Genomic DNA, 14881 nt, shown 5'->3' on the forward strand with positions numbered 1-14881 from the left:
AATGTTCATACTGTATTTGTGAGAAGACTTAATCAGAGGAATTGTGCTCTCACAATGCTTTGTATGTCCAGCATGGGTCAAAGATGGAAAGTGATGGAGGGCCAATGACACGTGGGAGGAAGGAAGCGGGATCCCCTTTCTGACCACAAACTATCTTCACAGGCTGGGATATGTGACCTTCCTCTCATCCTTTGTGTGCTTGTACCTCCTGCACATCGGATAGCTGTATTCCCAGTACAGGTCATGGTACATGCCCCAAGGGAGACAGCTCTTTTTTCCTGGGTAAGCAGAGCCCTGCCTAACTGCATGAGGATACTAATCCAGAGTGTGGATCTGGGACAAAGTCACAGAGCTGGCTTCTGAATGCATGTCTACAAGGCTCATTGGCTGCCTTGCACGCTACACACCTGGGAATCCCCCATCTAATTTATCTTGAAAAAGGTTAACTACCCACAAAGGAGGCAGAGAGAGAAAATAAATCAGCCTGGTAGTTAAATAGAGAAAGAAATTAAAATGTAGTTTTTAGATAACGAGCCATAGTGAGAATGAGCCTGCTAAAAGTAGGTAATGCTGAACTTCAGTATTGTGGCAGAAGGAAAAGGGGGAGAGAGGGTTATATTGGAGTGGTGGTGGTACAGTATGAGGCCAGCTTAGTCTGTGGTGGCAGAGAAAAGGGAAGACTTACATGCTCTGACCCAGAATGACTTTCTAGCACAGGGAGTCTGTGAGCTGGGCTGACACCTTTTCACGAGGAGCAGGCTGCTCAGCAGTGCAGGTTTACTGTATAGCCCTAGCGGAGCTGCTAACAAGCAGAAGAGTAGCACCGGGAAATATTTATCAACAGCCATAGGCTCAGTCTTCACGTGGCCTCGCCTGTATTGGTGCGGTTTTGCCTTCCTCGGTGTCTAGCGCAGGGCTCACCAGAGGGAATCTGATCAGCGTTGGCTGCAGTGGGGGCCTCTGGGCACGGGCGGCACTGTGTGACAGCCCTGCGCCGGGGTCCCGGCTGTGGGCAGGTATGCGGGAGGGGGCAGCCCTGCTCTGCTCTGCTCTGCACAGACGTACGCGCCTTCTGTGGAGGAGCTGAGCCCAGCGCGGGGCTGTGACGCCGCCCGGCCGGGGACGCGGGTCCCAATGTCGCTTTGCTTCCGCTGCACACTCAGAGAAAGAATTTATTCACCAGAAGGAGGAGGATGATGAGCCCGTGCACTTCAAAAACAAACATGAGTCTGCCGAGTGGCTGAGCGAGAAGGCAGCTGCCACCCCCTTCCCCCAGCACAGCCTCCGGGCTCCTCGGCTACTGCGATGCGGCGCTTGCTACAGCTCGGGAAAACCCGTCAAACACCGAGCGCATCAGAACAGCTCGCTTTCTTCACCGTGCGGCTTTACGGCTCTCATTCCACAAAGAAGAGATCCCCGCCGCCCACCCAGCACGGACCCACCCGTAGGGCGGGGCGCCGCCATGACGGCGGGCGGAGCGGCGTATGCCCGCCCCAAGATGGCGGCCTGCAGGCAGGTAACGTGCGGCGGAGCGGCCGGGTCGCTATGTGTGGGGGAGCTGACCCCAACCCCAGCCCTACTTCATAGCCGGGCCCGGCGCTCCCCCCGCTGGCGGCTGCCGCTCTGCCGCTCGCTGAGGCGGCTCTGCAGAAGCCACCGTCTCCTGCGCTTCTGTTAAATCTGCGAGTTGGCCTCTGCAGTCATCTTAGTCCCGTTAAGGGGTTTGCTGTAACCTGAGCTAGCGTTGTTGGGGGGGCTCTGTCGGTGTGTTTTTCTAATCCTCGTGAAAGTACTGAGCAGTACTGAGTGCTCCACTGCTCCGTGCTCCCTCTCCTCCAGTCGTGTCGGCCTCTGTAAAGCAGATGTGAGATGCCGCCAGATGCATTTATTTACTTGCTCACATACAGGTGGATGTGATTCCTGGAACTACAGCAGACTGATGGTTTTTGTGGCTGCAGAGCTGACTTTGGGTAACAGTGCGACTGAGGGGGCAGAGACCTCCAGCCCAGCTGGGAGGGGGGCCGGGCTGTGAGTGCCTTTGTTGAGGCAGCAGTCGGGCCTGTCTGTCCCGTGTTGTGGTGGTCACCTCAGAGGTAGTGGAAGGATAGAAAGTAGTCTTTCAGCACTGATCTCTGTCATTGCCAAAATACTGAGGCGTGACTTCTTTGTTTTTGCTTGGAGGATGTGGAATTTGTGGGGACTTTTTGCCTGAGGCCTGGCTGAGCTGCTTTCCCCTAGGATCGGGTGGACTCACCCTGTTGAAGAGGTGTGGGCTCTGTGTGAGAGGCTGGGCTGCTCACCTGTGCTTCCATCTGGGTCTGTTTTGCAGAGACTGCTTAGTAGCTGTCTGACTGGTCTGGGAAATACAGATAGAATCATAGAATGGCTTACGTTGGAAGGGACATTAAAGATGATTAAGCTCTAACTCCCTGCCATGGACGGTATTGCCAACCACTAGATCAGGCTGCCTGGGGCTCCACCCATCTTGGCCTCAAACACAGGTAGCCTCCATACTTCTTCTGAGCCAGGTTTGCCTGGTTCCAAGGTGTATTTCTTATACTTCTGTGTGAAACAGTTTGAGACTGCTTATCCCTCCTGGTTAGAACCTGTGCACAGTGGAGCTGTTGGCCTTCTTTCACCTGATTGTGGCAAAGAAGGCTGGGCTGGTCAGACTGTGATCCAGTCGGTCAGTTGGACAGCTCGTTCATGGATGAGCTTGGTGAACAAGCCTGCAAATCAGATGAATCCTGGGAAAGGTAGTCCATTCCTTGCACTTCAGGGAAGGTAATTACTATAAACTTTTAATAGTTATTTTCACAAGACTTTTTTTTCCTATCAGATACCTTTGTTTGTATTTATTTATTTTCTTTTATTCTTCTCATGCCATTCTACTTGCTGTGAGTGGCCAATAGCTCCAACAAAGAAATGATCAGGTTTGAAGTCTGTCTCAAACAGTGGCAAAGAAATGCCGGCAGCTTCTTGTCCATACAACCTGCTTTGCAGATTTCCCATAGTATTCTTTTATTTGTTTATGGAAACAAGATGAATGGGCATTTTAACTTTGCCCTATATTTTTGTCAGTGTTCTTTCTTCCCTGAGTGAGATGTAAACTCACTGTGTTTTTTTTTTTTTTTTTTTTTTTTAATCTAAGCAAGCGTGAGATTTCTTGGTCATTATTTAGCTAAGAGAGGTTAAGTTGACTTTTCCTCTGTCTGTGTTTAACCCTGGTTGAAGCTAAGGTGAAGAATACTCAGTGATAAAACTATTTTGAACTTTTTGTCTCTGGAAACAAGTGTGATTTTTGTCAAGGAATGAACTGCCAGTTGCATGCATGATTTCCTTCGGGAAGGGAAAATGATTACTGAAGAAAGCACCAAGAAAGTAGAGTATAAAATATGCAGAAAGGACTTTCTCTATAAGCCATTGAGCTATTCAACTTCTATGTGTTTCTGAAGTCATGAGAAACAATCTCAGTGGTCTCCTCCTTTTTTTCTGATACTGTTCCATGTTAGAGGTTGGTCACTGGTGAGATTACCTTTTCCTGCATTATGTGTACCTTGCGTGCTTCTGGGTTATGCTTGAATTGGATCTGAATAGAGAGCTGGTAGGTTTTTCTTAGTGGTAGGATGGATCATTTATTAGTTCATATGTCTGAGCCTGACAAATAAACTTTATGTAGTCAGAATCCCTATAAATATTGAATACTACTGTTTGGACAAAAGGTCCGGGCTCGAACTGTTACAGCCAAGCACGTAACATCTCTGTCTTGATGGTGAGATTCTAAAACAGTTTCAGGGTAGAATCGTTGGTGCCCGCTATGCCGGTAACTTGCTAGGTTTGCCGGAAATTATTGTTGTTGTCAGTTCATTTCTTTAATTATTGTTTTAATTCGAGTTTGCCATAAAATTGGGTTTGGGAGTGGAAGAGTAAGAGTAGTAGGTGGAACCAACAATTGGTGAGGAGAGAGGCAGAAGACTTAAGTCGTCATAAGAAGTGTTAATTTTGCTCCATTCTGAAGTCTGTTATTACCACTAGCTGCTGTTGTCATTTCAAGCCCCTTTAAAGAATTTGTCTTTCAGCACAGGCAATCAATGTGTGTTTTGATGACAGTGCTGCAGCAGTTGCATGGAATTTATATCTGCAGCTCCTATGCAAATCTATAAGATTTTAATAATAATTTTATTTGCTTATTTGCATTTGTTTAGAAGAAAATGGTTACTGAGGCATTCAAAACCAACCTTCATCAAGTATTAATGTGAAACTTTTTTTGACCTTTATCATTTTCCTGTGATACACTGTCCTGTTATCGTAATAGTATGTGCAGTACCAGGAACCAACTCTGCTGTCTTGCAAGGCAGAAGACATGCAAATAGATGATAGTCTGTGAATGCAGTTGACGCTTAACTAAATAAATATAATAGTAATCAACATAACTTTTTTTTTCTTAAAAACAAACTGAAAAGAAACAATAAAAACCCTCAATGTTTTTGAGGTGAAGTGAGAATGAGAAAAAGAAAGAGGGTAAGGTCAGCTGGGTGTAGGAATGTGCTGTGGTCTGAGTGGTGGATCTGGGTGTCAAAAGATGCGACAAAACCTGGAGAAGGCCAGCGAGTGAGTTATACTTCAGAACCTCACTGCCAGGTAAATGATGCTCTACTACCCCTAAATTCAGTGGTTAATTGACAAACACCATTTTGAGCTGTACAGGTGTGTATGAGGTGTGGAGCATTCTGGTTGCTGGTCTTCTAACATCGAAGTGTTGGACGTGTTGTTAGTTTTTTTTTTGCTCTCAAAAGAAGATATTTTTTCCAAATATTATATTTACTTGAAAGTGGCAGTTATGAAAGAGGAGGCAAAATGGAACAATTCGTTTCCAGCTCAAGCATTCACTGAGGCACTGACTAGCTTAGAATCTAAGATATTACAAATCTCTTGGCAGTTTCATGTGTGTATTTTTGCTTGACCTGCTTAGGAGATAAATGTAAAGAGAAGAAGGCAATAACTGAAATTACTATGTGGAAACAGGAGGGGCAGGCAGCATAAAAACTGGAATTGGATATAGAGATACTGTGAATAAGAGAGTAAAGAAGAAAAGAAACTAGAAAATGTGGCAATCTTTTTATAAAGATTTATTTTGTGGAAGAATCCTCTTAATAAAGGAGCTAAATAACAGTACGTCCAAGATGGGGAAGATTGTGCTACTGACTGAGGAATAGTGTGGTTTGTGAACTCTTTTGTGTCAGCCTCCAGTAGTTCATAAAATCTGGAATTATCAGAATTCTCATTACTATCCTGAGGATGACTTAAAAGACAGTGACATCTGCCACATCTCTATAACAGACCGAAGTGTTACGTTTTTCAGGCAAACACTTATTAGGTGTTGTTACTTCTGCTTCCCAGATCACAAGCATGGAAACTGGCAAGAACACTGAAGATCATTTGAAAGCCCACAAAATGAAGAAGAAGATACTGAGGAAGCAGGTCAGAGCCCAGCATACGTTGATGAGACATGAGGGCATTGAGTGCATCTCCCATGCTACACAGGTGATTGACAGTTCTGGTTTTGGTGCTATGAGAAAATACCGCTTACCTGTGTTCTACCCTCATGTGTATGTTGACTAAAATGCAGTTCTTTGAAAAGCACTTACTGAGACTGAGGGTTTTCTGTGCTATTTGATTTCAAAACAGAACCATAATTGATGAGTTTAATGCCAGTGGAGAGACTGTGACAGCTTTTGGATACGTTTTTATTTTAATCTTAAACAGTAGTTCCCTGGGCTGGGGAGAACAGGACAGCATGAAAAAATGTTACCTTTTTGAAGGAGACAGAAACAGGAGAAAGGCCTATGTGGTACTTTTTTTCCCTTCCCCTTTGGCCCTTAGCTTTTGTATCTTTCTTCCTGACCTACTACTTCATCAAGCATAATTTGTCTCATCTGTTAACTCCCTGTTAAAAACGTGTATACCTTAGAAATCGTTTCCACATTTTCTTCACCTTGTTTGGTTTAGGCTCTGGTTATGTGGAAATTGAACTATTGACTGACTTGTAGCTGTTAAAAAGGGGACAACTTTCTCTTCCCTCACACAAAAGGGAACGAGAGGGGGTAGTTCTGCTTTCTTATGGCCGTCAGTGAACTTTACCATGTTACTTTATTCCCTAACCTACCAGAAAATTGCACATCTTTTTGATCTGTTAGTTTTCTGCTGCAGTAGATTTACAGCAAATCAGAGGCACCTAGCAAATACCAGTGTAGCAAAACATGCAAGGCAAGATCTTTCACACAGAGGAGAAATTAAAGAGTCATAACTTCCCATTGTGGGGAGTTGCTAACTTGCCTTGAAGCAAACTGTGAAGTTGTATCATTTACTGTAACTTTGTTCATCTCGATCCCACAAGTTCTTCCCTTTCTGGAAAACAAATATCTGTTAAGTCTTTATGCTTCTTTATGCTTTGTTACTCGCTTGTAACAAAATTGGGCTGAGTCTTCACTCAGATTTCACACCATATGGGCATATCCTAAAATGACCCAGCAATCTTGTAGATTTTGAAAGCTCTTTGGAGTAGGGCTGTGTTCTTCTGGCTTTGCATGGAGATGAGTACGTGATCCAGGACTTATTCCCCTTGTCACTGTCCCAGATACCAAATCATCTGTCTAATGTATCCAATGAGTAGTTTTTGATTTCAGTAAGCTTCTCATGGATGACAGAATGTTTTATTAAAAAATGTATAAAGCAAAATAATAGCACTAGTGATAAACTTGAGAGTACAGAAATTGCTTTTAGTCTTTGTGTAAGAGTTTGATTATACTGAAATTGCTCATTCATGGGAATGTGAACAGTTGTATGTGCTGCTGTTGTGTAGTGAAGATCTGTGTAGGCAATGTGCCTTCAGCCAGTGAAAGCACTGCTTTCAGTCTCCTCATTTCCTTTGTACACCTGTGCCTCCCATTAGTAAGATTCTAGAAAATAATAATGATGTGTGATCACCTTTGAAAAATGTGATCAGTATGGACAGCATGATGTGGTTTAAGAAGTAAGTGTTAACAGAGCCATCACAATAGGCATAATCACAGCAGTATCTCATGTATGCTTGCTTGTTTTAAAATATTTTTTTAATAATCTCTCTGAGTTTTAAACTTAATTTTTGGTTGCTTAGGAAAGTGAAACCCTGTCATTTGAAACTTCTGAACACTTTACCAGCTGCTTTCAGAAGTCATAGAGCATTTATAGCATTTAAGGAAAAGATTGTCTGAAAGCTTTCTAGAAGGGCATTACATGTAGTCAATCTGAGTAAATTGTTAGTAGTTTGGAGTCACCTGAGCTCTATCAAGACTTCTAGACTGCATCCTCATTTAGCCTTAGAAGGAGTCTTAAACTTCTTTCAACCTCCGTGGTTCGATTGAATGTCTAGTTATAGTGTATGGTTGCCTAGAAGTCAATAGAACTTGTAAAGTTTTTTTAAAAGGGATTTGCAAAGCTTTTTTTTTTTTTGGTGAAAGAGTCATTTGAAAAGTTCTATTTTTGTTTTGTTTCTGCATTCTCTGATAATTTTGTACATAGATTACTATGAAAGCCCTGACTAAAGCAATTAGTCATTGTGCTCAAAGTAATCCATATTAATATGGATGGGGCATAAATCCCTTTTGTTTTTAAAAACAAGAGGGTGAATTCTCAGATAAGAGTGCTGGAGCAGAACTCAATGCTCAGTTTATAGAAGCTGCTTTTTTTTTTTTTTTTTTGCTGAACCTGCTGTATGGGGAGATGGGAAGGAATATCTGTCACTTTATGCTCAAAAAGACTTCTAGGCAAAGATTAGAAAGCCTTTCTTAGCAACAACAAGAAAAGAATCACAGTATCGGAGGACTGTTGTGTTTGATTTTGAGCAGTAGCAGGGCTCTAGGAAAATTCCATTTTAGGAAACTCAAAAATGATGTCTGCCAATGTCACTTTTTTCATATGATACACTTCACACATATGCCAGCTTGAAGCTGAAGTGATGTTGTAACAGATTTTGCAAGCACTTCTCCCAGAGTTTGTACTGTATAGACGTTGCATTAGCCTCATATCAGGCTAAGGAAGATGTAGAATATATGAGTAATCATTTATTTTTTTTCCATTTTATAATATGAATTACTCTCTTAGTAGTGTTTTGGATCAATCAACATTAATCAGTAATTGTATTTTTTTTAATGTATTATTTCTCTTCAATTAGAGCCTAGTTATTGCCAACGCTGGCCTGGGTAATGGGATGAGTAGACATCAACTGCACAGGATAGTAGACAACTATGGAGTGGTGGAAACACTTCTAATGCCACCGAATAAACCATATTCATTTGTGCAGTATGAGTCAACAGAAGAAGCCAAGAAAGCCTTTGATGCACTGAATGGAAAAGAAGTAACACTGGAAGATTTTGACCAAAACATTGTTTTGTATTGTAATTTTGTGGAAAAAGGTATCATTTTTGTACTTATCTGTAAGCTTCTTCCATAGCACTTCTCTTTGCTTTTTTTCTTCTTAGGTTGTAAATGTAGCTAAAAGCACACTAGTCTAAGGAAGCAGAGAATGAAAGCCAGACTTTAAGATTCAGCACAGAAAATTATCTTTTGTCATTGTGTTGCATGATAAGATAAGTGGCCACTGAAGTAGTTTCAAGACCATTTATTGCTGCACATGAAGGTTCTCTGATGTGAGGAACTAAGCTGGGGCCCAGGTGACTTTTGGATTCATTGGGTTTGTTTGGACTTCGTTGGGCTTTTTGTTTGATGATGGTCTTGTGATCTCTATCTCAGTGCCGGTATGGAAAATAAACAGAATAAGGTTTCTGCTTGTTTATTTTTTCTTCATACTTGGCTGACTGTAAGCTAGGACAAGAACTATGCCTCTTTCTGTAATGTTTCATAGTGTTTAGTGTAAGACTTCCTTGTGTTGGTTTGTACATTGAATGCATCAGTATCCAATGAATAGCTTTAAAAATGCCCAACCAACTACGACAGCAAACTGAAGGCTCCTACACTGCTAGCATTTCTGTTCTTCTACATATTGTGTTATGGTCCTTCATGTTTGGTTACAAAGTGCTTCCCTGGATGTCAAATACTTATTTTAAAAAAAGAAATAATATTTTTCTGTGGTTGTTAGAATAACAGAATTCCATGGCTACTCTGCTTTTCATCTATGAGCAGGGGTAAATCACTGATGTTCTAGAATCCTGAAACGATTGGAAAATTCTTTGCAGTTAATTTAACAGGAGGATCACAGGCAGTTTTGTGTTTGGGTAGTGTGGAGTCTTATGAAATTCACACAGTAAAATTTAGAAAGTGCTTTGTGTGAAGCAAAATTTGGGTCTTAACATTTTTTGTTGTGTTAGAAAGGGATTCACCAAGTTTTTCCTTAGCGAAGGCTCCATTTTATCATTAAATCAAATATTCCTACAGCCATAATATATTCCCATGTATTGTAAATATTCCTATGGGGGTCATGTGGTTTTATTAAGACAGTCTGCTCTTTTTCCATGCACTGCAGTTTTCTGGAAGAATTCTGTTCCTACAAGCTTGCCTCCGGACCTCAAGGTCATTGAAAATATTATTTCTTCAGAGGAAGAAAGGAAAATGCTGGAAAGTATTGACTGGAGAGGAGATGAAAATACTCAAACTGGTGCGCAAAATCAAAGAAATTCTGACCTTCCTTACTTTTATCCTGTTATTTCATGCAGTTTCTGGTTACAGGAATTCTGCATGTTCATTAATGTGTTGTTTGAAAACATCTTGTATTTTTTCTCTATATTTTAGAAATGGGTCTTATATTGCATGTGATGAATTAGTGGGGCAAATGATCCGAATCAATGTGCTGATAGATATTTATTTGAATAAGATTGCTGCATCCAGAAACAAGTAGATTGTTTTAATAGACAGCTTATGTCCTACTTAAAAGCCATTTCTTCTTTTACATCAAAATAAGTCAGCGAAACATACTTTTTGGATGCTGTTATTCTTTCACTTGAGTTCTGGGGGATTAAAATCTCTTAATAAATTGGACTTAGAATCCAATTCATGGTTTCTGTGTAAGTTTTGTTCCTTGAAACAACGCCAAGGGTTATGTTGACCTTTGCTGACTTGGTGACTGGTCAAAGTGAAGGATCTTGCTGTGTCCTTAGATTATCAATCAAGTGCTTGTCTGGAAGTTAAGCCAAGAATAAAGAAGCATTAGGTATGGGTCAGTAAATTTGTATTTCTTGCATATATAAAAGCACGGTTAGTTTGACTTTAAACAGCAGTGAATGCGATGTCCTGGTGGGTCTTCAGAAAGTAATAATGCACAAGTGTGTGCCATGTAGAAAAGGGTCACATACGTTGTTTTAACTGTTAAAGAAGGACTGTTTAACAGGGATCAGATGAGGTAAGGGTGCACAGCAATTTGCCTACATTATTTATGTCATCTGGTCTTACTTTGAATTTGTATCTTCTCACAGCCCAGAAGACTTTAAAGCATAGAAGAGTAAAACATTTTGGGTATGAGTTTCGCTATGATAACAATGATGTTGATAAAGACAATCCTTTACCTGGAGGTGAGAACTTCCCCATTAAATAACACTTACTTTTCACTGATATTTGAACCATTATGTAAAGCCTGTAAACCTCAATCAGGTATGGGTGCAAGATTCTAATTAAAAGAGAGTTGAGATGCTAATAGGAGGAGAACCATTGTATCTTATGCACATGCTGAACAGTGCTTTGGAGTGGGATTCATTCCAGATTGATGTGAGTGCTTGAAGCTTGTTTTCCAGTCACTTGCAGCCAGGAGTTGCTGTTCTTTGCTGAGGTCAAAATGAATAAGGCTTTTGGGATTGTAAATACCTTTTTTTTTTTTTTTTTAAGTTTTTGTTACATAAAACAAATTTTAGTGTTTAAATTGAATATTACTTTGGGGTTATAGTGTAAATTTGCAATATATATCTATCTTGCACTTGAAGCTTGCTGGAAACACACCAAAATTTTTCTTTGGATAGAAAGCATTATTCAAACTCTGTCAAAATAGCTTATTTGAAGTTTAGAGCTGTGTAGTCAGAGCAAATGAAGTGAGTCATCTTATGGCCTTATGTTTTGAAATAGTCAAACATAGGGCTAAACTCTTAGAGAACGTGAGAGTTTTTAAGGTCATGCAGGGTCCTGTGGTAGATGTAGCTTTCAGCATCTGGATTCTGGTTACATTGTGGTTCTAGCAGTGCAACTACATATTATCATAAAAGCATTGGTACTTGAACTTTTTCTAGTCATAAAGCTAGTAAGAGAGGGAGGTTAATGGAAACACTTTATTGGGGGAAAACAAAATAAAGATAAATAGATTTGTGGAAGGACTGCTCTTACCATGCTTGTGGGTGTTACTCCACAGGATATAAATTAAGTCCTCGGGTGAAATAGTAAACTAAAGATTCATTCCTGTTTTCAAAACCAGCTTGACTTCAGCAGATTTATTTGGTGATATTTAATCTAATTCATTAGCAGATTTTTAGGGGGTAAATTTTTTAGTGAGCTTTCTGTGTATCTTCTGACTTTCTGCATAATAATTTTGCTTCTCATCTAGCAACTTCCTTTTTATAGTGGATGGTGGAAATTTTGCCTTTGATTTGCTATTCTTTAATTTAAATGCAGCAATAATGCAGTATGCCTTTGTAAGGACAAATATGTACATGGAAAGGATAAAAATGTAAAAAGTTGTCTTGCTTGAAGCTTTGTTTCTGTCAATAGGTCTTCCTGAAATTTGTATCCCGTTCTTAGAGAAATGCTTGAAGCAGGGATATATCAAACATAAGCCTGATCAACTGACTGTGAATCAGTATGAACCTGGACAAGGTAAATTTATTTATCTTTAAAAAAATGTTGAGCTCTTTGGCTTAATTGGAATAAAGAGGAGAATAGCTTCTGCTGGGGCAGTACTTAAGCACTTGCTTAATGCATTTCCTATGTGACCAGAAATATTTTTAATCAAAATTGATGTTTTCATACTGGTTTCTGAACCCTATTTAAAAGTATAGTTTTTGGTATCGTTGATACAGAAGTTGATGATGTTTGAATGTGCAAGTTCATAATATGGGAACTCAGCATAAGAGGTTACAGGAGTAAATAATGGTGTTTGGTTTTGCACTCAAGTGCTTACTTTTCATTTGCTTCCAGAACCTCTTCTTGCTCCCTCTGCTGTGCATACAGTCTCCAGAAAACATCTCCTGCTGTTAGTATATGTGCTATGATGTTAGTATGTGTGATGTAGAGGCTCTTAAAGATGGTGCAAGAAGAGTTCTCTTATCTTAGAAATAAGAAATTACTCTTTCTGTAATGTTTCCCACGCTGAAGGTAAATTTGCTTCTAATCATGCCTCTAGGGAATAAATTGTATGCTGTGCTTTTTCTTAAGGTCAGTCATCAAGGCTAACTATCTAGCTTCCTTTCTAGAATGGCTATCTACTTTGTCCTTAGGAAAAAGAGACAGCAACTTTTCTTTCAGATTCAATGTCTGACAGCTAATTTGATGTCTGCCAAACAGGGGCTTGAAAATCTGATGCCATTTGTTTATGTATCTGACAATCTGTTAAATTGGTACAGTTGTGTACTTCTGGTTGGGACTTGAGATGAGGTGAATTGATTTCTATCAAGAATAGAAACAGTGTTTTAAAATCAAAACAAAACAGAAGAAAATACCCTTTCTTAAGTGCAAATTGCTAGGGTACAAGTGAACACAGAGTGCAGCCAGATACCTTTAGTATCTGTTATGAGTCACATTGTGTCACTGAGCATTAAAATTGAGATCTTAAAAAGTGACTGATAACTTTGAGTAAAGCTGTAGGGGCCACACTTAAAACACCCTAAATGAATTCCTTTTTGAGACCACTTTCTTCAGGATCCTGATAATGTTCTAAGTTGTAGATTTATGCTTGGATATTACCATCCACTTTTGAATGATTAGGTGACTGTCTTGCAACATGCTGTATATATGGTGTGTGGACAGCAGGAAGATCAGAGTGGTCTTTGTTGAATAGTTGAGGTGATGCTGAAATGAGCAGTCAGTGTTCTCTGGTTGCACAGTGAATTGTGCTGATGTCAGTGTGCATCTGAAGACAGAGCTTCAGTGCTTCGTAGTGAAGCAAAGTTACAAGCCAACACCAAAAGATACCAGTCAGACTTGAACAGCAAGGATGCATTTTTCTATCAGAGTTGGACTCATAAAACATCTGTATTGCTTTTACTGAAAATAATGGCATTCGCCATACTTATACCTGAAAGTAAAATGTGGCGTATTCATAAGGAAGGATGTTTTATAAAGCTGACTGACTCTGTTAGGAAAAAGTTTTCAATCAAGATATTTGGTTGTGTCCAAAGTGAATGTCAGTAGAGCTTTTAATAAGTGAGCCTAACTGTATTTTCTTAAACCAAATTGGAATTGTTATCTGTCTGATGCAAGAAGGTGTAGTTGCAGTTCTCCTAAGCTGTCTGCAGGCTTTGCTCCTCCGCTGGCTGCAGTTCCCCACCTTGTGGTGAGATCTTGTTGAGGCTTGCACAATGCTTTTTCAGCACTTCTGTGTTTAAAACGTGGCTCAGGCTCCAAGGAATGCCAGTTTCTTTATTAGAAAAAGAAAGAGATTGCTGTCTGTTTGTAAATTTTCAAATGTGCACAATTGCTCGTACATACTAATCCCTGGGTAGTACTTCTATTGAGGTAAGCCCAGCTATGGAGTATAGATTTCTCCTGGGAACTGCAAAGCAGAGGGACAGAGTTTGACTCTGACGGTATCTATTTTTTGAAGCAGGTCCTAATTCTGAAGCTGAAACCTTTGCACAGTTATTCACTTACTGATACAAGGAGAATTTGGGGTGATTCCTTCTGGGGGAAGAGTCTGAGGGAGAAATACACACCTGAGGGATGATCTAAGGTCCAAAGACACCCAGTATAATATAGCTGTTAGTTTAAAACTGGGAAGAGGACATGATGATTTCAGGTGCTTGCTGCAGCAAGGAAAGTATTAGGAGTCATTAGAGGATATGTGAGGCCTTTGGGTGCTCTGAACTGTCTTTGAGATATTTCCACTGATTAGAGGAGAGACTTCAGTTAATTGTACATCTAATCTGGACATTTAAATCAGATGGACTGATCCTGTCCTGAATTGTTTTGAAAGGCAAGTCCCACCCGTATAAGTTTTCTTTGTTCAGCCGTATATCCTGTTCTATAAGGACATCCGTATAGATACCTTTCTGTTAATATAATGATTTCTTTTTGTGTGCAGGAATTCCTCCTCATATTGATACACATTCTGCTTTTGAGGATGAAATAATCTCTCTCAGTTTAGGATCTGAGGTAAACTTAATATTTGTATATACTTTGTTTTATTGGGAAGTATCATTTTTGTATTGTTTAATACAATTTTAGTTTTCCATGATGTCTGTTCACACTAATTTGAGTTTGATCTCAGGCATGCAAAGTACTGATATGCTAATTAAATAAGCAACCACGATGGGGTACCAGCAGTAACTCATATCCCATTTTAAAATTTTAACATCCATTTCTCCATTGACCTTCATTTTGTATTAATCTTGGGAAGTGGAGAATCATAGAATCCTTAGAGTTGGAAGGGATCTCTGAAGGCCATCTAGTCCAACAGCCCTGCAATTAACAGGGATATAACTTCTGTTTGTTTCTACTTCCATTTTTTTTCTTGTCATTCCCTGCTCCCTCTAGGTTGCAATGTTTTACATACAGTCCCAGTAAGCTAACATAGATATATTACCTGCAGAGGATCCACTCAAAGCCTGAATCCTGGTGAGCTATTCACACTGCAGGCAAAAGTAGTCCCTGATTTTGTGAGCTTTCAGTGTATGCAGACCATGTAGATAAGAAG

The 14881-nt window shown here is 40.2% G+C and overlaps 1 protein-coding gene across 10 annotated transcripts in view; it reads left to right on the forward strand.

Moving 5' to 3' along the window:
- The first annotated feature begins 1055 nt into the window (after positions 1 to 1055).
- ALKBH8 (alkB homolog 8, tRNA methyltransferase) overlaps positions 1056 to 14881 on the forward strand; it is a 47662-nt gene continuing 33836 nt past the window's right edge. The window contains exons 1-8 of one of the 10 annotated variants that reach the window (XM_046898270.1): positions 1487 to 2784; positions 4493 to 4641; positions 5401 to 5544; positions 8213 to 8453; positions 9521 to 9652; positions 10467 to 10562; positions 11743 to 11847; positions 14270 to 14340. In XM_046898270.1, coding sequence (XP_046754226.1) covers positions 4504 to 4641; positions 5401 to 5544; positions 8213 to 8453; positions 9521 to 9652; positions 10467 to 10562; positions 11743 to 11847; positions 14270 to 14340 — 927 coding nt within the window. In that variant the 5' untranslated portion in view covers positions 1487 to 2784; positions 4493 to 4503. Of the gene's footprint in view, positions 2785 to 2825; positions 3515 to 3546; positions 4642 to 5400; positions 5545 to 8212; positions 8454 to 9520; positions 9653 to 10466; positions 10563 to 11742; positions 11848 to 14269; positions 14341 to 14881 lie in introns of those variants that run through there. The other 9 variants (XM_417166.8, XM_004938826.5, XM_025146867.3 and 6 more) reach the window with 9 other exon arrangements.

The sequence above is a fragment of the Gallus gallus genome, chromosome 1 (genome assembly GCF_016699485.2).
Source record: "Gallus gallus isolate bGalGal1 chromosome 1, bGalGal1.mat.broiler.GRCg7b, whole genome shotgun sequence".
NCBI lineage: Eukaryota > Metazoa > Chordata > Aves > Galliformes > Phasianidae > Gallus > Gallus gallus.